At 39.1% G+C, this 23,190-nt stretch overlaps 2 protein-coding genes across 4 annotated transcripts in view; one reads left to right on the top strand and one right to left on the bottom strand.

The window, feature by feature from the left end:
* Positions 1 to 2,100: 2,100 nt before the first annotated feature.
* LOC110838405 (uncharacterized) lies at positions 2,101 to 8,233 on the bottom strand. Of its 2 annotated transcripts, XM_022081565.2 has the most exons (6): positions 7,915 to 8,233; positions 7,640 to 7,783; positions 6,785 to 6,892; positions 6,053 to 6,220; positions 4,946 to 5,058; positions 2,101 to 2,359 (listed from the first exon to the last, which is right to left on the bottom strand). In XM_022081565.2, exons 2-6 carry the CDS (start codon positions 7,780 to 7,782, stop codon positions 2,319 to 2,321), a joined length of 573 nt encoding a protein of 190 aa, XP_021937257.2. In that variant the 5' UTR covers position 7,783; positions 7,915 to 8,233; the 3' UTR covers positions 2,101 to 2,318. The 2 variants fall into 2 exon arrangements, with proteins under 2 accessions (XP_021937257.2, XP_021937256.2); XM_022081564.2 differs by lacking the exon at positions 7,915 to 8,233 and having other exon boundaries at positions 7,640 to 7,908.
* A 1,048-nt stretch (positions 8,234 to 9,281) lies between these two features.
* The window catches only part of LPCAT (lysophosphatidylcholine acyltransferase), a 42,220-nt gene continuing 28,311 nt past the window's right edge, over positions 9,282 to 23,190 (top strand). The window contains exon 1 of one of the 2 annotated variants that reach the window (XM_022081561.2): positions 9,282 to 9,566. In XM_022081561.2, coding sequence (XP_021937253.1) covers positions 9,462 to 9,566 — 105 coding nt within the window. In that variant the 5' untranslated portion in view covers positions 9,282 to 9,461. The remainder of the gene's footprint in view (positions 9,567 to 23,190) is intronic. The other variant, XM_022081560.2, reaches the window with a different exon arrangement.

The raw sequence follows: 23,190 nt of genomic DNA on the forward strand, positions 1-23,190 counted from the left end.
GAAATTCACCCTTATAAATGTCATACGGTGTGTTCAGTAATCGGGTACCTTCTCATGATCTAAAAGTTTCACGGCAAACCTAATTAATTAAATCCCCCAGGCACACCAGCCGTGTCAAATAGTTAAAACTCCCGTAGTTTCAGGGGCAGTCAGGGTGTCTGATGTCACAGAAAGGATTTTATTGACGTATTCAATTTTCTATACTGACCTCCATAATATCATACAATAATTTCCTTAATTAAGCACACATAACGTGTGCAAAGCTCGTAACTATAAATGTCATACAGTGTGTTCAGTAATTGAGTATGAGTGAAATTTGCTAAGTATTATTCAGTGTGTTCCTTGATTTTATCCTTATTAAAACGGCAAAATTCGTCTTTTTAAGCCAGAGACCCAAGGTCAAATATAAGGTGACATTGTTGATGACGTCATTTTTTGAAGACGACGAAAATCACAAATTTTTATAGTAGATTTTACTCTTCAGGCCTTCAGATAACATGTTCTGCACGCTCCAGCGTGAGCGCAGAATATCTTGCGGACCCGTCCATGTCTTTCTGTATGTTTGTCCGTCGCGTTTGTCCTACAATTTACATAACCCCAAGACCAGAGGTCATTGTTGGATCACCCTGTATTAACGATAACCTTGGATACTACTACTGCCCTCGTTATGAACTTTGCTGCCCTGCTGACATCGCCCTCGTGGCGTGAAGTAACACCTTTGTAATGTCAATGCACTCCAAAGAGTACACCTTTTTCCAATCTTGTTGTGTATTACAGATTAAATTCACAATAGCTCAGTTACGAGAGTGACTGAGTGAGAACTGAAGTGCTGGAATTCGATTCCAGATCAGGGAAAGATTTTCATATCAGTTCTGGGACATATCCAGCCTCGTTTCAGTGTGTTATTACCGCGGGAAAACCCAGATGGGACGTAGCTGACCATTAACACCCACAAAGTACCGAGGTTAAAAATGCGTTAAGGTTTACCTCCACTCCCCTTATACACCACCAAAGCATGGTGCCTGGGAATACATCCCACTTCATCTTTGCGTTTTCGTGCACCCATACAAAGTGACTCCGTTATGAGTATTAAAAGGTGCAGGGAAAATTTGCTATAAATAGCAAATGTGTAGGCTGAAACTTAATACCTGTTTACGAAGTTGTTCAACAGAATATACGTCTACGTCACAAACAAGGAGTCTGATAAAATACGGCAACATTCGAGAATACAAACCGATATAAAAATAGGGCAATTTATTTTCGTTTCAGTGAGATACGTTGCGGTATCGAAACTAGGTCAGATGTCAGCTGTCGTCTAGAAGTAGTACGTCACTACAGTTTGAACTGAGGACTTTTGTGAGCACGGTAATGAAGCTTCTGGTTCCATATAAGGCAGAGAATGTCTTGACTACCTGAGCGACTACTAGCTTCCACCAACCAAAGCGTGTCTGCGCGCTGTACTCATAAACGGGCGTCCTTGTCCGTACGTTTGATCTCCTAAACTACTGAACGGATTGTTACAAAATTTGATACGAGTGGTCTATCGAAAATTAAGCGAGAAATTTCGTTCTGATTCCTGTTCTTCCTACAAACGCGTACCTTAAACGAAACCAAAACACAAAGTGATTTTGTCGAAAAAAATTTCACATAACATAAAACATGCATCTCATTAAAATCTATAATATTTATTCGAAAAAAATACCGATATGGCGTACAATCAAATAAATGTGACGTAAGAATACGCATCTCTCAATAAATGTCCAAGTACATCAACGTTTAGATCTTACTGATTTGCCCAGACGTGGTAGCCTTGGCCTGAAATGTGTAATAAATAGCATAAATTGTCCTACGAACGAGCATATAAGGGGCTTCATAAAATGTTTTCTTCACAAAAAAATCTGGATGTTAAAATTAAGAAAGACACGGACAGGTCATTTAGCAGGCACCGAAGGTATAAATTCGTGAAAAATCTTGGTTGGATATTTTGAAAGGAAAAGATCACTTGGAAGATATAAGTGTAGATAGGAGTATAATATTAAAATGGATATTATGGAAATATGGTGGGAGGGCATGGACTATGTAGCCTAAAAAGTCAATAAATTCTTCTCGATTAGTTTATTGACATTTTACTGAATCTTGAAGGTGTAAAAACTTAGTAAATGACAATTTTAATTATTTTAATGTTATTTTGCTTCTTTGCCAACATATGCAACAGTACTGGAATACACACACGAAACAAGTTATAAAATGAAACAATAAAATTATTGTACCACAATTAGGACTTTAAACCTGCAATCTGAAAATGATGCAAAAGGACATCAGAATCCTTCCACAAAGAACTTCGTATAAGCCAACATTCCTGAAAATAAATAATGGCGATAAATATAATGGTATTTATGTAAATATTGGTCATAACGGTCCTACCATTTGGTACAAGTCACAGGAAAACAGCATAAAAATGCAGTAACTGATAAGAAAAACTGCTTCAAATGTTTCATTCGTGTAAACCCCATGGAAAAAACAAACCAAGTAAAAAGACCCATGAGACCAAGAAATAAATGGGAGGGTAGACTTAACTTCTCACCAACAATCCTGAGTACACCCTTCGTCAGGCACCAGTATCACCCATGCTAATTCCTTATAATCAGAGCCTTATGACGTTTGGTCTGAGAGATGCAAAAATCGAAAGGCAAAGGAAAAAATTATGACACCAAAAGGATTAAAATGAACCAACGAGAATCCGGATGTAAATACACGAACTGAGAAGAGGCTTACATGTGACAGAGTAAAAAGGAAGAATTTATTAAATGAGTAATTATCGACTAACTGAAAGTATTGTGTCATATCATTGGTTACGTATCGGACCAATTACAGAATGTACTGTTTTAATTTACAATGAGGTTTCAAATCAATGAAGATTTGATTGAATTAAATTTCGATCAAAACTTAATTTTTTATATACAGCAGCACGTAGCTGCCATCTGCCCACATTTCTGATTCTGTTCGACTTCTAATTATTATTACTGTCATGCTTTAACATATGCGCAACTTATATCCATTATTCTTAAACTTTATTTTGAAGTTAATGCGAATACTTCAAAATTTTACACTGGACTGACAAAGCCTGAACCGCTATCGACAGCTGTCAAGCCCAGACCATTCATAACAGCTACTCGTTCAACTGCAAAATTCTGGAAGTTTCCGTGTCAAAAATGTGCCCGATTTTGTCACGCCATAAAATATTACATTAAAAAAAATTTAACCAATACATCAGAACCACCATTTACGTTGTCGCAGCGTAAACAAAACACAGAAACTAAAAGAGAGTGAGTGGGCTTCTGCTGAAGTATGGAGCGCCGCGATCATGCTGCAACTTCTCCGACACGACTGTGGAGCGGGTCTGTCTGCTTAACTATTGCAGGCGTTCTTCGAACAAAGAACACGAACAAGCTTATATCAACGTAACAATCGAAGTATTTCATTATCGCATCTCACAATGAACCAAAACGACACTGGCCACCAATCGGATGGTCTACTTCCTTCATTTTATGTTCATTTCGAAAAATATTCTGCGAGTACACGAGTAGAATTACAATCCCAGAAAAGAACCAACAAAGGAATTTCAATGTATTTATTGAAGTTTTAAACACTGAAATATGTTAACTAAGTATATGGCTTACGGAACCCGAAGGTTCATCACCGAATTAACCAAAGCCCTCCACCAGACCTTGTCCCGGGCCAACAAAATCCAATCGCCTTCAACTCCTATCTCCCATAGATCCCGCCTGATGATATCCTCCCATCTACGTCTAGGTCTCCCCAGCGGTCACTTTCCCTCAGGCTTCCCAACCAATACCCGGTGTACACCTGTTGTCCCATCCATGCGCGCTACATGCCCCGCCCATCTCATTCTTCTAGACTCAATCACCCTGACACTGGGGGAGGAGCACACAGACACATGTCAAAAAAAGAAAAGTGAGAATGGCGGAAAATGGTTTGCAGTCTAAATAATAAGAAATCTCATTAACTTCTTTAGATGGTATACTTTGCAATATCAATAACAAAGACCAAATTATTAGACTTGATACAATCTCTTATCTTGCCAGCTTCCATTTAAAAAAACTAAATACACAACACTGTAACATGAGCTTTTTGAGTGGATATCAACGACACAGATAAAAGGTTTTGAAAACAGCGTTAAGAACATTTAGATCTAAGCGAGGTGAAGTACAGTCTGTCTCAGCAGCAAGTTGACTCAACCCTCAAACATAAGTACCCATCTGCGCAGGTGTAAACCTATTCCAATACACATTATAGAAACATTTGCTGACTCCAAGTTCTAGCTTTCTAACGCGTCATCAATGATGATGCATGATTAAATCAACGAGCAAGAGACGGATGGGGTATGTAGCATGCACGGGAGAGATAAGAAATGTATACAGTTACGTTGGAAAAGCTGAACAGAATACACAATTTTGGAAATCTGGGAATAGACTGGTGGAATATTAAATGTGATCTTGAATTAACAGGATCAGAGAGTTTAGTCTGGATTAAGGTGGCTCAGCATACATCCTAGAGACACAATATGCAATAATAATACCAAGTAACTACAAGGAATAATGTTCTTCTTCAGGAACTAGCAGTCACTCAGCTTGTCAAATAATTCATCGTATCAGACGGAACCAAAAGAGACGCTTCTGTTTTTACAACCACCATCACCAATGAATTGTATCCTGAGCCAGATTAATCCAGTCCACATGCTAACAAAGTTTTCTGTCACATTTACCTTCTCATTTCCTTCCATCTAACTTATGTCTTCCAAATGATAAAATAAAGAGGATACGACACATGAATAATGATAATGCAAATATATATATACTAAAATTTCACAAACTCTTTCTATGATCATAAGAAAGTAAGTAACAGTGAATGTCCAAGTACTTACGCTCAATGTGACATTTCATTTTGGCATCTTCTTGGAAGGCTGTCTGAAATCTTACGACAGAATCCTCGTCTTCACAGTTCAGGCACCTTAATGCACCATATATTTGAATATAACTCAAAATGAAGTTAAGGAATAGTACGGCCATTAATAACTGACAGTTACGCTAAGAATTAGACAATACTTCATTCTTTGCACTGAACTACTCCAAATATTCCTTAAGCACACAAACAATTTTCACCTGTGATGGTTCACTAAAACGCACAACCGCCTTCTCCCACATTCAATCCATTTTTTTTCATTGCAATCATTCTCCGACGTTTCATCCAACGCTACATAAAGTCATTACATTTTACATAATCATAAAATAACATAATGAAGAGTAAAAAAAAATTTCTGGAACTTTGCCTGCTCTCATCTTTTTCCTTCTACAACAGTTTCAACACCATTACAACTTTTTTGTCTGCATCCTTCGATGTTACCAACTTTACCATGTCTAGCATCAGTATATTTGACCCTGTTTTATCGCTTTATGAGAAGACATGCAGTAAGAAAATTACGCTAAAAATGCATGTCATCCACCTCCAGCGTTCATTCAGCATTGCACGCAGACGATCACTTCCATACTCCAGCCACATTAGCCCCGTGGCAACAAATACTGGTACCAGCAGTAGGAGGATACGCGGCCTTCAGAGCCCTTTTGGATCTGGCGTAGAGAACTCCTGCCCCTTCGAGGAATCAGACCGTGCTCATCCAACCAGCAGCCAATCATCTGACCACATTACATCACACTGAAAATTGCCAATTTTAGCACGATAGGAGGCAGCGGAGGATAGGACCGAATGGAAGAGGAGAATTGAGGAGGCCATGGACCAAATACGGACTAGAGAGCCATAGAAGAAGAAGAATATGCAAAAAAACAGGTCTAGAGATCAAACTTTGTGTGGATCTAGACTACTAAAGAGTGTACCAAAGTTACAGAAGCAAACAAACCAAAGAATACTGAAGAAAATAAATGAAATGAACATATTATCACAAGCACATAATACTGACAAAATTCTTTCTGATTCCAAGTATGCTTTCAGACAGTGGTCAGGTTGTAAAGGATACAATGCGTGGTACAGTCTCCAGGCATCTTCTGCCCACTCGACCATGAGGTAGGGGGCAGGTTGAGTTGCGGTGCCTCGCAACATTGCCTCAGTCTCCACAGCCTCACACCTCTGTTCCACAAACACCAACTTCTTCTTCAGATCCTTGTTGCTTATCTCAAACTCTTTTCTGAAATTTAATTTGATTGGTAGGTTATTTAATCATGGTTTTCCGCTGTACAGGTTAGTAGCAAATGGGAGAGTCCCTTTCTCCCAGCTGACAGATGTTGAGCCGCTAATAACTTTCAGTTTGAATTAAGTTGTGACACTAAATTTGATTCACACATGAGGGGGCTGTGCTAGGACCGTACTCTGGCCTTGTCACCATGGAAATGGATTTCTCAGAGCCATGGCCAACGCAGTACACGCAGAGTGCAGCACATGTGAACTAAGAATGGGTGCCCTGTGGGCAACACGGAAGGTCTCACCTGGTTTCGCTTTCTCAAACTGGTAAGTACTCTCTGACAAAGGTTCTGTTACCATATTCAGATATGAAATGGAAGGCATCTGACAAAGGGCAGTATTCTTTTAATCTAACTTCAACTCTGAAGATGGAAATGATATTTGACTCCAAAATGTTTGTTACAACATACAAGACTTAACATCAAAAACCATAAGATCATAATTAATATATCAATTGGCCAATGTGCATATTTATCATGTTCCCAATAAATGTAAAGTTAGAAATACTTACAATATCTCTTTCAGTAATGATAATTCCTCTTCCACACCCAACTTAATCTTTGATATTAGCCTACTTTTCAGGTTTGGAAGTTCTGCATTATCGTCATTGTCTTCAAACCTGAAAAAAAGTTACTGGCTATTAAATAACAGCCATGTTACTCCCTCCACAGTTTCTCATCATCTTGTGAGTAATAATCTATGAATACAATAATAAAGTATTCATTTAACCAAACAAAATAATGAGAATTATGACTGATGGTCAGAACCTGGGTTGTGAAGCAATCTATTTTTTTATAACAACATTTTGCATAAAAACACTTGCCTGTGAGTAATGACACCACTGACATTTTTCAGTCATATTCAGACGTTCATGAAGCCAGCTTACATACAACTGTAAAGCTTGTTGTGGGAAAATTGCATGAGATTTCTCATTTATGCAACAATTAGAGTATCATGTGTCCCATGAATTTTCTATGGCTTGATTATTGTGTTTACTTGTACACTGTCTTCTTTCACATCTTAATTAACTAGGACCCATGGAATGTATATACCCTTTAGAGAAGTAATTTTTCCACAGCTCAGTGTATAACACATGTAAACTTTTCACACATTTTATTCAGATTCAAACTATAAACCAATTTGGTGCCATGATGGCCTACTGCAATTATAAACTATATAATGCTCAAGGCAGCAATATTATCATATAAGAAAAATTAATAACCTCCATATAGAAAAATCCTTTTCATGGAACTTATAACTAATCCAAAAATAAGGAAAAGTAAACTCCCTCTTGAAGCATTTGCAAAGGATCCGACTCAACACCTTAAAAAATTAGGTTATACTTAGTTACTGAAAAAACACTTACTTTTTCACAAGTCTCAGCTGTTCTGCTTGATTTCTAAAAGCATTAAGGGGTTTTGCAGCTTTCTCGATATTGTTATGCCATTTGAGGTTATGTTCATTCAGATATGTAAAAAAAATATGTAACGATTTCATCAACTGTTCCATCCTTAAACAGTCATGACAAAAAGAGTTCAAAATCAACAGCAATCAAACTTTTAATACACTTTCAATTTCAATTTTATATGACTTTTCAGTAAAGTAGCCAACATTAAAAAATATTTTCACTTCCATACTCACTGACAACGTCACGTCCTTTTTTAATGGCGGGTGAAAGTTAGGTGCCGCCAAACGGAAATTAAAACAAGACTGAACTACATTTAACGGACATTTCAAACTGATGGCCCCTCTCCATGCTTAATAAATTTAATTTTCGCACCAGATCTGACTGATTCATTCTTATTACTGATGAAAATTCGAAGTTAACAATTGAATCATATTCTAACTCTTTTGTAAATAATAAGATAAGTAGTTAAAAGTTAATTCATATATGTTATGTTGAAGGCATATGCTTCTTTAAACATAGCCTGTGGTCTATTGCAACTCCTACGAGGACGATACAGAAAAGTTTGTTTGATAGTGTATGTATGACATGGTATTATTCTCAAATTAGCGTGGAGCAATCAGAATTCAGCATTTCCAAAGAACGCATGTGGAAACTTTGTATTCCGTAACGGATTACACCTTTCCAGTCTTATAATATACGTTCTGACAAAAAGAAGTGATCCTTTAATAAAGGCCTACATTTCGAATCTGCGAGGTATCAAATGCGTTTATAATGCCAATATTTCACTGATATGTATGTCCTAGCCTCTTCGTTAAATGAACATTCAATAATTCGAATAACAATTTCTTAAACAGTAACATCATCTTTAATTGTGCTTTAAATTCTATTATTAAAAAGATTCTGAGGATAAGTGGTTGGTGAGAAATAGTTTACGTAAACTTTAATGCTTTCTGAAACTGCTCAGTTGAATTTCTCACGTTGAGAAACCTGTCACCGTTGGTTTAGTAAAATCAACAGAGAATTTTAAAAATCAATATCGACCGTATTACGTCATACAAGCTCATGACAGGTCGCATGAAAGTATTGCATTTCTCTCCACCACATATATGTCCGAGACTCCGTCAGATAGAACATCCGTCGCCGTCTAAAGCGTTTGACCAACATCATTTAAGGTTTTAATTATCTGCAATAATAGTATACTATTTTATGTCATATTCAATTATTTTCTTATTTATAATGTTTCCGATGATATTAGGTTTGTCAGAAGTAGTATAGTTCGACATTAATGTTTTCTGAAACTGTTGAATTGAATTTGTCATGTTGGGGAACCTGTCAGCTGGTTAGGAGCTGCCTATGCAATAGCAACATCTACAGGGAATTTCAGGAATCAATATCGACTTTATTTCGTCATGAGGACTCATCTAGGGCGCATGAAAGTATCGCATTTCTCTCCACCACATGTATGTCCCAAACTCGTCGTCAGATGGAACATCCATCGGCTTTTAGGGCTTTATTTTATATTTGTCATGTTGAGTAACCTGTCGGTTGGTTTCTTCACGTCCTATGCACTAGCAACATCTACAGCACATTTGAAGAATCAATATCGTTTGTTTTTATCGTGGGAGAGCATGAATAGGTATTGGTGTTAGTGTGGCGCGCGGAGTCAGAAGTCAGTTTGTAGTGTGAGGGAGTTCGTTCTGTGAGTTCTGAATGAAATTATGTTAAATCAGCTATTATAATTTTTAATCCGTGAAGGACGAACTGTTATTTCGCTGTCATCATGAACGGAAAGGTACATAGCACAGAGGAATTGCTAGTTCCTCCGGATTTGTTAAATCCTTTCGTCCATCGTTTGGAATTGTCAACAACGTATGACAAAATAAAAGTGAGTACAGCAATAAACGTTTTAGGTCATTTGTAATACAAGTTAGTTCGTGTGAAATACTTAACTCATAACATTGACGCTTGTGACTTATTTTGGTAACGGTTAAATCTGTGTTCATATTTTTCGGCATAAAACATAAAAGTATTTCTAACCTAAGTAAGAGGGTGCAGTCAAGTCGTAATAGCCTTCTTACTTTTACGTTCATATATTTTATCGGCTGTCTTACTGTTTAGTGAGTTAAGTATTAAAACACAAAAGGAAATTTTGAATTTTGTAAGGTAACCCCGTGTGTCTGACATTGAATTTGAAATTGATTTATAGTAACTACACCTCTTACTTTAACGTACATAATCCCTCCAACCTGTCACCCATTTTGGATTTATTGTCGTGGAATCTTACTGTTATATATCTTGCAAGGGAAGATTAGTAAAGGCAGCTGCTATTCCTTACAGATATTTATAATAGTTGAGAATTTTTGGTTGAGGTAAATTCTTCTATGGAGTAGGAGTGAAGTATGGAGTCCAGTTAATGGTCATTTTGTTTTTGTGGGAATAAATCTATGGTTGCCATTATCCAAGGGAGTTACTTGCATGGTTACTGATTCCACAGGGATATTTAGAAAACATCACATATTACAGCACACTGTGCGTAGCATTTCAAAGAATCTATTAGAATGTTTTGTTTTATTCCGTTAATAAATTTCTGTCTTCAGTTCAAATGAAGTCAACATGATGTAAGTAGTATTTTCTCCCCCTCCCCTATGCTAACATTTCGTCTTCCAGACCTCGTGATTTATTCACTTTAATAATGTTAAGTAATCGCGATAGTTCAGTTCATTATAGTGACTAGACCTATGTAGTGGACAATCGAAGTTCGATTCTTAGCAGGGACGGAAATTTACTCTTGACCAGTACGCGCACTGGACCGGTCTCTATGGCTCACCCAATATTTTCCTCATTGTGTGCCAGGCACATTTCACCTGGGGGGGGGGGGGGCGAAGGGTGGAAGGTGACGCGACCTATAGCCTCCATCTCAGCGTCGAGGTTATGAAACTCAGTGTGTGTTACGGAGAAAATGAAAGCAGATGAGCTGTCTTTTTATTTATTTTTGTTCAGTGTGTGAAAGTAATGTACACAGAAGTGGTGATATCTCTTGTTTTTTCTCACTGTTATGATATCGATCGCCATTTTTACCAGACGTAATTAACTAATGTTTTATTTATCATCAGAACGATCATAAGTACGAAGGTTTCCGAAGCGCATTTATACAGCCTGTTCAGGTTCTCACGTTCTGACATTAGAAGGAATTAATTGTCGTCCCGAATTAGCGGTGTAATGCGTAGCGTAAGCGCTGTTGGCGAGACTGGGTCTGACACTGCCATGACACAAGGAGAGGTCAGTGTGGCTTGCCACAACTATGGCGAGCCGGGGATGAGTGGGCTATGAGACTGAATGGCCGAAGTTTGATTCCAGGCAGGACCAGATATTACCGATGTTAGAAATGCGTGGAGGTGTACCTCCACTCACGAAACGATTTCATGGCGTAGCACCCGAGACAACTTCAGTTTACTTGTTTCACGTTATGTACTTTGATGTAGTGGTGGTTTGCAACACGCGGCCTGCTGTTTCTCCCATTGTAGCCCGTTTTACGATCTTAAATATTTTAATGTTAATACTTACGACCTTGAATGTGGGGTGTAGGGGCGAACTCGAGTCCAGCCCGTTATCCAGAGGGGCAGGACAAGTGTCGGCCCTCAGGGGAGAAGTATTAACATGACTGGAAAAACTGGACTTTGTTATTTGCCCCCTTCTATGCATGGAACATGTTTCTGTTCTGTTCTGTTGTAGTGGCTGGCATCCCTGCTGGATATTAGGGCGAGGTACTTGGGCAATGTTCTCTGCCAGGGGAAAGGTTTCAAGTGATTGTGTCCATGACAATTGCTGCTATAGTACCTTACTCCTTTGAGAGAGAGAGAGAGTTATAAATGTTTGTAGAAGAGTAGAAGCAAGGAGAAAATATTGGGGGAAAAGTGAGAAACATGCTATTTAGGGGCGTGGGGTGGAAGAACATGTTTTAATGGCTAGGTTCCCAGGTAATGCCCGCTCATTCTTCTAATAAGAACAGAATAAGCTGGGTTTCAAGGGATAACATTCATCGTCCTTGTTGATCATTCGAAATTATTTTTACACTCGACACTGTACAGGAAATGCAGTTTCAAAAGTCGTCGTTAAATAAAGCGATACGTAGTGAGTAGGCTTTCGGATTATATGAGCGTACCGGCGTTTCGGAGGAACATGGCGCTTTCGTCTTCCTTCGAATCGTTGGTAAACGAGCCAAGGAATAATCCATTCACAAAATTAACAAGGAAGGTTTTTTTGACTAAACATATTCTACCAAATGCGTTCTTTATGTTTCTGGGTAGCTCATTGGAATTTCTGTTCATTTATTATGACAAAAACCCATTGCTTAAAACATGGGACTCAAGATTTTTTCTCGGGTTATCGGATTTCCTATAGAAAAAATGAAAACTAATCTAGAGCTTATTAACCTACATTTTGGTAGTGGCATTTCGTCCATATCAGATGTTACAGTTACAATATCATCAAGACCCGGTCACCAGAACCTGTTTCGAGAAAGCTGGATTCAGCACCTGTTTGTGACGTCGAAATAACATAGGATAGGCCCCATATAACTTGCCCTATCCATTAAAAACTAATTAATGCACTGGGTGAGATTGGCCAGCAAACGTGGTTATATTAACGGGACAAACTTTGAAATGAAATTAGGAATGTCTGGTCCTATGGACAGAAAGGAATTGATATTAGGGACCCATTTTTTTTGTAGCAGGTTCTTTAAATGCTACAAAAAGTGAACGTCCTAGTTGCTGGGTGGACCAGTCTGTACCTTAGTTGCCAGCTGTAACCAGGTCACTGCCATTGGTCGTTCTTACGTTCGAAAAAAATGAACTGGCAACCTCTTAATAAATAAATAAATAAATTTGTATATATATCATGATGCATTATTTTCTGTTACTGTGTTCTGACTGCTTCTCTAACTCTGCATGTTCGTGAGGATGAAACGTTACACATGTTGTTGTTAATAAATGAACATTAATTACTTCAACCCTTTCCAACATAGAACAGACTCAGTGTAGGTACATTGATTGCCTTCATAGAATGCGCAGAGTTTGCATTCTGAGCAAATGTCTCCTTCTGTTTTGCTATGAAACCTGTGACAGATGAATTTGCAATGGTCGTGTATCTGCTTCTTTTACTATAAAAGTGTGAAACCAGCGACGCAGTGGACCGAAAATTCTGACCCACAGGCTGTAAGTTTGTCAGTTGGCTGTGGATAAAAGTTCCACAGATTGTCGTCCTCGACTCTCGAAGGAGCTGAGAAGTTTCCTGTAGCTGCAGAGCTCGTGAGGGAAACTGGGGTTTATTAAGAGTCCGAAAAAAACACATGGGGCTGAACCATTTAAAGCCCAGTGGTGACTGCATTTCCCATCTGCTTCAGTAATCAATAAAACTTCATTACGTATTTATACGTTTCGTATGATTCTCAGTACAAACAGCGATTATTTCGTTAAACAGCGTTAAGTACCTGATCGCTGTAATGGTCAAGTGCTGTGTTTTCTTTGCGGTGCGGACTGAATTCTTAAATGTTATTTAGACGAACTTCGGCTCAGTAGGAACTTATAAATTATGTATTAAACTTCCAAATTAATAGTCTCAGCTTTCTCTAATACAAAATTTCAAAATGCCGTCTTTTATGCCAATTATCACACTAACGCCTTCACTCTTACTTTATCCTTAACAGAAGGACGAGCGGGCATTGCCTGGGGACCTTCTAGCTATAAGATGCTCTTTCTCCCCCCCAGATATCGAAGTGTCTCTCACTTCTCCCCCACCAATTTCCTCTTTCTCTCTCTCTGTTCGGCTTCAAAGTATTAGACAGTTTTAATTTTGGGAAGATTTGCTACCATTGAGATCATAATATTTTGTCCTTCAGTGTTCTACCTAAGGCACAATGAAAAATGATGTCTCACTTTGTGGGAACAAAATAGATTGGTGTTTTCAGAGCAGGATGTGAGATGAAGTAACAGGAATTGTCATTAGGAAAATCATGTAGCAGACATGATAGAAGATAAATGCACGAAAACTCTAGTCGGTAAATCTGTGATACATAGGTATAGACGCAAGGATAATATTAAAACGAATATTAAAGAAAACACGACATTAGAAAAGCGACGTCGAGCGTCGCATTCTCTCTAACCGTGACGCTGACTTACGATGCCGTCGGTAGCGATCAGAGCCTGGGACTTTTCCAAGACTCGAATCAGGACTTCGTACTGGGTTACAGACTTATTGCTCCCTGCTCCGTCGACAGATTTTATTGATTTACAGAGCTTGCCGAACAAGCGTTCCGTTGCTATTGGCAGTGAAGTAGTCCTGGTTGGTGCGATGAGTTGCTAATTGCCGTGATTCAGGCGAAACGACTCTGGACGTATTAAGGCCGACACACAAATCCAGTTTCTCTGAGACTGGACGTAAGCCGTAGCATTGAACTGAAAAATAGTTGTGGAACTACAAAAATATATACTTGTCTATTTTAAAATATTCTGATTGAAGGAAAGCTGGTTTCACCTGTCACGAAGTTTATCCAACTTTCTAGTTTGTTTTGAGAGCTCAGTGGAATACTTATTAAACACTGCATCAAGTTGACAATTTTTATAACAGATGCGGGCTTTGGTTTAAGCAGTGCTTGAACTAAAGCCAAAGACTGGGCGAATTTTATCTACTGTCTATTCCCTAAATAGGAAAATGACGTTGTGGTTTATTTTATTACTTCAGCCTTGAAGATGGAGGCGGTTTGTTCCTCTGTATGCAACCGAGGCACTCACTACGTGGCCCAACAACCCAGAAGACTGTCGTGGAAAACTCAAATGGAAGCAAACTTTGCTTATATTCAAATTTCGTACTTTTTCGTTTCATATGTATTTATTTATATGTTCTTTTTATTTCTCTGTTTCTTCTCTTTCCTCTGTCATTTCCTCTTTTTCTTCTCTTTTCGGCCTCTGTTTCGACCGCTTTATTACAGATGTACTAAATTCTTATTGAGATAAGCGACAGGACTCTCTAGATGGAGGATCAGACCAGAGCATGAAATCTCTCTTACGAAGATGCAGAATGACATTAATAAGTGTCCGTGCCCCGAGCAGGATTTGAGACCGCTATTTCACTGTTGGGGCGGTGCCTACCGGAAATCTTTTCTAAATCTATGGACCAGGGCCCTTCTGAAGAAGCTAATAGTCGCTAAGCTAGTCAAAAAGTTCCCGCCTTTTATGTAGTCCGGTGTTAATAAGAGCCCACTGTTTGATCATGTCCTGAGTCAGATGAATCCAATCCATGATCTCGCACCGATATTTGTAAGAAGAATTCTAATATTGGCCTCCCAGCTGCTTTTAGGTTTTCCCAATTGGCGTCTTCCTTTCAAGTATTCCCATTAAAATTATTGTTACTTGCTGTACAATATCTTATTCATAAATATTAATGTAGTACACGGGACAGAGTTAGTGGAACGCGAGTGAATGTTAGCTGTGTTAGCATTTCTCCGAAGGATACCGATGTTCGCCATCAAATTATCGTAGTAATACAAGTAACGAGCATCTTTTATATCACATAAAAGAATCGCATGACGAAGCAGGTTTGAGTACATTTCCAGTTCACACAAATTGGACGGTGCTTGGCGTTCGCGGTTTTGATGCGCCCTGCCACGAAATGAAGACCAGTGGCAACTATACGTACCACCTGCTTTAAAAATAAATAAATTTGTATTTTGTGCATGGGTTTCTTATGATTCTCAAAATGAATGTCGAGTATTTCCTTAAACACCGTTAACCAGTTGATCTTTTTAATGGTGAAGTGTTGTGTTTACTTTGCGGTACGGACTGAATTCTTAAATGTGATTCAGACGATCTCAGGCTTCGGTGTAGAAGTTTCACGGAGTTCAACACATCAAAATTAAAAACCTCACCGAACAAGAGAATTAGAATACAATAAAATGACGATCAGATTAATAACTAACGCCATGGAGCAAAGTATCTGGAGAAGCTGACAGTAGCTCATCTTGCCAAAACAATTTTCTCTTTTTTGTGGATCCCAAAGGCTCATTACCGTTTTTACAAGAGTTTGCTACCGGACCGCTACCTATATTGAGCTGAACGAATCAATAAATCAAACCTGTTGCCGACAGATTACTCACGAGAAAGCAATGACTGGTTTTGATACAGAAAATTATTGAGTAACTAACAAATTTTAGGTCAAAAATGACGAGAAAATGTAAAGTAGTAAATACACACTCATTAATGTTGTCCCATAAGGCACAAAATCGCTCAACAGCTTTACCATGGCAACGATTATAACACACACATTTATAAATATTATCTCACAACGCCCAGGAAATCAGGAAATGTCAACCAACAACCAAGTTACCAACATTTCCTTATGATGTTGATATATACGCAAACCCGTGTTCAGTCGTAAGTTAGTGAGATTTTAATAAATTATCCTCATTTATAACCTTGCATTATGCGAGGTGATAAGCATTGTGGTCTCAGGTCCTCGAAGTTTCTAAACTTCTGCTCGATACAAATTGCTTTAAAAATCGTCATAACTTGTCCGATATATGACGACTGTTATTCAGGTCGCGTGAAATGAATTGTTTTGTATCCGCAGGCAACAACTTCTTTCGTACTTTCCTTTTACAGTTGTTAGCAGTTCGTTCTGACAACAAGCTGACGCCTGGCTTAATTGCCCGTCAGCTATTAATCCCGCTGATGAGAAATTCTCGAAGCAGGTGATGGCCAGAATCGGTTAAATGAAAGTAATAAAGTAAATTTATCCCTTTACGCGCCACAGAAGCGCTCAGGGGGACAGGAGGAATAGATCCTACTCATTCAAACCCTCGGCACTAGATGGGGGATGAGTGATTAGCCTCGACCGCGCTTTAGCCCCGGTACACCCGTTGGGTAGGAAGCTGGGTGGGCCTCTCCAGACGCAGAGACAGGAAGAAAACCTTTGTCCCTCTCGGGGATCGAACCCCGATCGTCCAGCCCCTGTTCAGACACCATACTGACTGAAAGAGATACCCGGCTCTTAAAATCGTCTTCAGTGTGAAACTTTGACTTTTGGGGATGAGCCGCGTTGGGCCTTTCGGAAAACGTTGGAATTACCGTATAAGGTTTCCTAGAAACGCCCAACACAAATTCACCCTGAAGATGGCAACTGTAGTGCTTGTCGAAACGTTGGGTAACTTCCAACATTCGACGTGAATCATTCCTCAAAACCGAAGTTTTTCACTGAAATAAAGTAGATATGTATGATTAAATGGAAAGTCTATTAATATTCAACTCGTGAAGACTTATAACCGTTGAGTTCGGATTTTTTGTATCTCGATACTCGCCTCGATCATAGCTTAGCACACACACAACAAGAGTGATTTTCCTCAGTCTCTCAAGGTTCCTTGAATTAGGTCACGACCACTCTCACTATTATATATCAAGTTTACTGAATGTGATCCCCTCATTTTTGATGCTAGAAACCTGTGTAGTTGATACAGTGCCGTTAGGTAGTCAATAATCCACACTGCACATTTCTAATCTTGGCGATATTTCAGGTTCTTATGGCGGTGTGTGGGAACATGACTGTGTTTTAGAATGTCGCGTCTTGCAGGCTGGCACTATATATCCACGATTCAGAGGTACTCCCTGATGATGGAGGCACCAAGCACCTCTGAAGCGTCAGTAAACTACTACTAGACAACAGCCGTGTTCTACCTGCTCTCGTAAACGCTCAACTAACATAACGGGAACTCTATACAGAGTGCGCTTCGTTGAAAAATCTGAGCCCTGCCCTGGCCTACTTACACAAAACAGAGAAACCTAGACCGTGCAACGTCTGTTGAGGATTCGGAAGTTGAAATGCAAGTACAGTCCACGATTCTGAGCGTTGACAGGAACCACGGCGTGGGATTTCGTTCTTCTCACGGCGACGAGTGTAACATCGCCTGTGATGTAGTCTCGTAGAGGTTTACCGACGTTTCAGAGGCGCTTACTGCCTCCTTCATCAGGGCGATGAGTAAACCGTGCTCGATGAATCGGTTTTGTTGAAAGACAGAGGGCCTCTACTTTGCTTGTGTCTCATTCACATCCTGCGTTGTAGAAAATATGCACAAGATACGGAGGGTAGCTTTGTATATATAGTGGTGGTGAGCAGAAAAGGGGTGGTCCTCCAGCTTTGGGGTTGTGTGTGGGACAAGCAAATCGTCGTCATAAAAACTTGTTATGAAATGTTACATTGTGTCTCGGGATTGCTGAACGACTAGTAGCTTCTGTAGGTCTCTGCCCCGTAGGGTTTTAGCTTGATTCAGAAAAGGGAATTTATGTAACGGTTGACGGCAAAGAAACTGCTGCAGTCGTTAATGCGAAATTTACGTCCAGATTCAAGTCTGATTGGCTGGTGGGCTGCGCGTGTGATTATACTGTCAGGAATGTACGTTCTGCGTTTTAGTGCGTGGTGAAAGTTTACTATTTCTGTGTCAGCGGTTAACTGAGGCACTGACCTCATCGCAAGCGCATTCACGCCGTCACTGGACTGCACCACACATTGCCGTTAACCCTTTGAAGCCGAAGCTCGTCTAAATATTATTTAATAAATCAGTCCGTACCGCGAAGAAAACACAACACTTCACCATTACAAAAGACAACTTGTTGACGCTGTTTAAGGAAATAATCCCTGCTTACACTGAGAACAATCCGAAACCCATACATACAAACGCAGAGTTATTAACTGTGTGAAGCAGGTGGTACATATAATTACCACTGGGTCTTAAAGGGTTAAAGAAAGACGTCTACTTGCCCATCCCGGGTATTCTGTTTAACCTCTTCGCCTGTCTGTACAGGCGGTCCTTTTATCTTGTATTTCAGTCTCTTTTACTGATTCTATAAAATGTCGTTCGAAACTAGGGTATAAAGACAGTATAAAATCACAGAATAACCCCACAATCAACAGAATGCCGGTTAGAGGAACAGATAATGCATAGGCCCTAATGATGAAGACAGTGGAAACCTCTGAAACGTCGGTGAGTTTCTACAAGATTACACGACGTAATATTCCACCTTCACCGTCAATCTGTCTTGTACAGTAAGAGTAAAAGTAGCAATACGCGGATTGCCAGACATATGTGATGTGTTGAACAACTTTCAGCATCGAAACGTCTGTTCAGCATAATTATGGAGTCGTTCACCCATGCAGTTAATGCCAGAGATTGAACAGTTAAACTGCTTATTAATCATTACAAGTCTTAGCAGATACGAATAGCTCCAAGATCTTTACAGGTCATAGTGAAGAAGAATATTTTTCAAAACGTTATATCGCGTGCATATGCCAGAGCATGTTTAATGCTGATTCTAATCTCCAAGGTTACAACTCCGTGTTGACCTGAAAGTGTGGTTATGAAATTTTTGGTCGAATGAGTATACTGAGAGTGATTATAATATTTCATGGTGTCGTAACTCAAAAGATCACAATCCTATGTTTTACGTCCTTGAAAACATCAAATCTCATACAGAATGTGTTAGATTTTTCTTGTGATAACCAACCCATGGTCAGTTGCTTTAATATTAGTAGAATTTGCAATGTAAAACTCGAGCTGGTTTTATGTCACGTCGTAAAACAATCCAGCACGCTAGATGACGCTGGTGGAAGTGCGTTGTCCTGTCGGAATATGAATGCGTCACTGAAATCACAGAAATCTGGCCTATTTTATAATCCTTCACCTCTTTTTCTGCAGCTGTTGTGTATTCGTCATTGTTCTTGGCTCGTGTTCAAAGGCCAGAGTCGTTAAGTCTGAACAGAATACTACATATGATTTTCTTGCATACCTGTATTCGTGTGCCTTATGATAAAACAATGCAGATTCCAAACCTTGAAGAGATTTTAAACATGAAGATGACTATCTTCTGTGATCTTGTGGCGTGTGGTCTGATAGAAGTTTACCGACGTTTCGGAGGTGCTTATTGCTTCCATCGTCAGGGCGATGATTGAAATTATTTACAAGATTACACGACGCAAGATCCTAGATTACAGTCATCTTCATACTGACAGCCGTGATAACCTTTAATCTCACAGAATTGGAGTACTTATTCACATAGGTAACGTGTAAGAATTACGATTCTTTTGGCGTTGATTGTAATGAATGAAAAATGGATAATTTGTGAAAGAAGCAGGATTTGAACGTTTATTACCACAAATTTTTGTATACTGACTTAAATTTCATCTGTTATTCGGGAGTTCTCCGGCTTAAACCCCAGTGTGTGAAACTTTACTCAGCTCTTACGTGATTGTCTTCAGTTTCTACACCAGCGTTGCTACGTAAAGTAATGTTTTTGGCTCGAAAAAAACGGCGGAAGACCCAGATTGAATCAGATGATAATATTAAAATGGGGACAGAGAAAAAAAGATGATGTTTTCCACTTGTGCTAAAGCGTAATAATTTCAGAGCCCTCGTGTTGCACTCTCTCATACCAGGAACTACGGAGTTAAACTTTCTCCTTTGATTCGGCCTAGCGTTACAGATTGTCGGTTGCAGCGTTTTATTGGTTGCAATAAAATGCTGCCGGTGGTATCTGGATAGCGTGATTTGTACTGCGTAATATTCATGAAAAGGGCGTTGGACAGGTTCTCAGCGCACGGTCCATTTTTGTAAATTTGTGTGAGAACCTGTTAACAAGTTTCTTGTTGAACGACCTGGCGATTACATGGATAGAAACTCCAGATAGGCTACGACAATTCTTCAAGATCATCTTCGTTGCAAGTGTAAATAAAGTAAAAGGCAAAATTGATATTCTGCTTAATTAAGCACGATTTCCTGAGGATGTACGGGGAAGGAGATAAATAGTTCCATGCATTCTTCGATCTTAGGCTTGGGCGGTTTAATACCCACGCATCTTCACCCAGGGCACCCTCTGGATACAGGCATGTGATCCACAGGTGACCTTGACCTGGTGGCAGGGGAAGGAATTACTGCCCCTACCGTGATCCGAACCCCGGTCATCCGGCCCGTATCTCGTTTTGTCGTGTCATGTAAAAACTCTTACAACATGATTTTATATCCTGTCTGTCTTAATCAGAGATTAATTTAATTTTGGCTGGTCTAATGTACGTAGGTTTAGACCTGATGTAAGTTATAAAATCATACGTTTTAAAATAATATGTAATAAGGAAGTTTTGGTAGCTTCGTTGGTTGGCTCGTTTGCTTTTCGGGATTTCTGGCCTTGTGTAATGATGTTTAATGAATCTTTGTGTTATGCCATTGTAATGATACGTCATGGCGATCATTAATTAAGTCATCATTTTCATTTGTTATAACCTCGAAATGAACGTCATATTTGGGATTGAACTTCACTAAATCTTATTGTATTATTTATGACACAACATTACTTGATTTTAATATTTATGTGCTACTTTTTTAGAATTTCGAATAAAATGTGCTTTTTCAGTATTAATGTATATTTTATCGTCATTCTTGACGGAAAGTTTGCTTGTTTTAAAATAATAAAATAACCTGAATATAAGAATGCGAGTCTTTAAGATGTGTGGAATGAAACTATGGCGAAGATAGTCAGTTTCATGGCAGTAATATCCTTGAATTAATTTGTGCGTACAGATCAAGGCATTAACATCACCAGTCGAAACATTCCCTTTAAAGCCACGTGCTACTGATATTCGTAGCAGATACATGACTGAACATTTGTTAATCTGCTGTGTGTGGCGTTTATTTAAACAGCCGCGTGCTGTTGGCTCAAATTTCTGTACGCTGATGGTGACACAGTTTGATCGTTTTATACTTACAATAGACAGGAGGTCTGCACGGACGACACAAAATAAAGCACCTGAAGAAGAATCTACAATGTCGAAACACGACATGAATATTCAGTTAAGAGTAGGCCAAAAGGCTGGCTTTTAATCCTTACAGCCTAATGGTAAGTATATGTACCACTTGGTTCAACAATTAATAAATTACATTTTGCACTTATTGATTTTGTATGATTCTCGGTATAAACAGCAATTACCTCCATAAACAGCGTTAACCAGTTAATCTTCGTAATGGTGAGGTGGTTTTTTCTTTGCGGTACGGACTGGATTCTTATATATCATTTAGACGAGTTTCGGCTTCATCCCCCCACCAATTTTCCCTTCTCTCTCTCTCTCTCTCTCTCTCTCTCTCTCTCTCTCTGTTTACATCAACATCGGAATTGTCCGACATGAGAAAACGTGGCGTGAAAAACTTATAAATACCCGAAATAACGATTACGTAATTAAAGTTTCAGTTTTATTTGCATGAAATACTTTGTCCACAAAGTTTAAAAACCTTTATCAATGGAAAACCAGCAAATGTATCAGAAATGTTCGGCTTCAAAGGGTTGAGAACGTGAGAAATTTTCATCGTGGGTTCGAACCTCGCTCGAGGTAAGGCTGTTATTGTTCTCTGTACGCAGAGGCCGAGCAAGTTTTGTTTGGGGGTCACAAACGGAGTCTCTCTCTTCAGCCTTGTGTGACAAACTAGGCAAAACGACAAGCTAATGACCCCGATTCACAATTCACCTAGCTCTTAGCTCTTGAATAGCAGATCTCTTTTTTTCTGCACGCATGAGCCAAGGGCGAGAGATCTGTGAATGGTCGTGCCTGGAGGCAGGTGGGTGTGGCACCAATACTTTCGACTTGTGTTCGAAGCTACTCGGTTCGAATCTTGGTCGGGTAACCGGCTACCGTCGCTCTGAATGATGGTTTTCGTGATTTTCCTCACTCTTTCCTGGCGAGTACAGAATGAATCTGATGATGTGTATGTATTGAGAATCTTATAGTTTCCTAAATGATCTAGAATTTATCCGAAACTGCAGTCACATAAAACCGATCCATATTTTACTTAATCGTGATCTTCTGGGCTGTGGCGCCGTGTAGTATTGTGCAGGGGATGTTTCATAGGTTTCGGAAGAACTGTTGCACCCATCTTAAGAACAGAAGTCGATATGGATATTTGTTGCCAAGCTGAGAATTAAATATTTTTATTTGATAGTCACAAATAACGCACCGTCAAGTTACGTAAGACCATAAATAGTCGTTTGTGTGTTTCGAAAAATCTAAAACAGGTTTTGACTGTGGTCTAAATAAGGTGATGCTACTTACCTTTACAGAATGGGGTTTCGTTTATAGAGTAAATTCAGTGAATGTTGTTTAAGAAACAGTTGGATCAAGCCGAGAAGCTGATGTAATGAATTTTCATGCATTTCCATCCATACAGCAAACGTATCTCTCGATTGACGAACATCAATTTACGAATTTTTGCTACAACGAGCCGCGTGAATTTATTTTTCAAAATTTACGAATATTATTTTTGTTGCAAAGAAGAAGTAACTTTCGTCCATGGTGCCAGGAGTCAACTTCGTAAGGAATGAAAGCGGATGAAGACAAGTTTTGATGTGTGCATTGTAACTGTTGTACAATGCAAACGCTTAACACTTTAAGTGTTTTAGGTAATGGCTGTAATAAAACGTCAATATTAT

This window comes from Zootermopsis nevadensis, unplaced genomic scaffold, assembly GCF_977971745.1.
Source record: "Zootermopsis nevadensis isolate Lab colony 2312 unplaced genomic scaffold, Znev_1.0 Znev_ptg000017l, whole genome shotgun sequence".
Lineage (NCBI taxonomy): Eukaryota > Metazoa > Arthropoda > Insecta > Blattodea > Termopsidae > Zootermopsis > Zootermopsis nevadensis.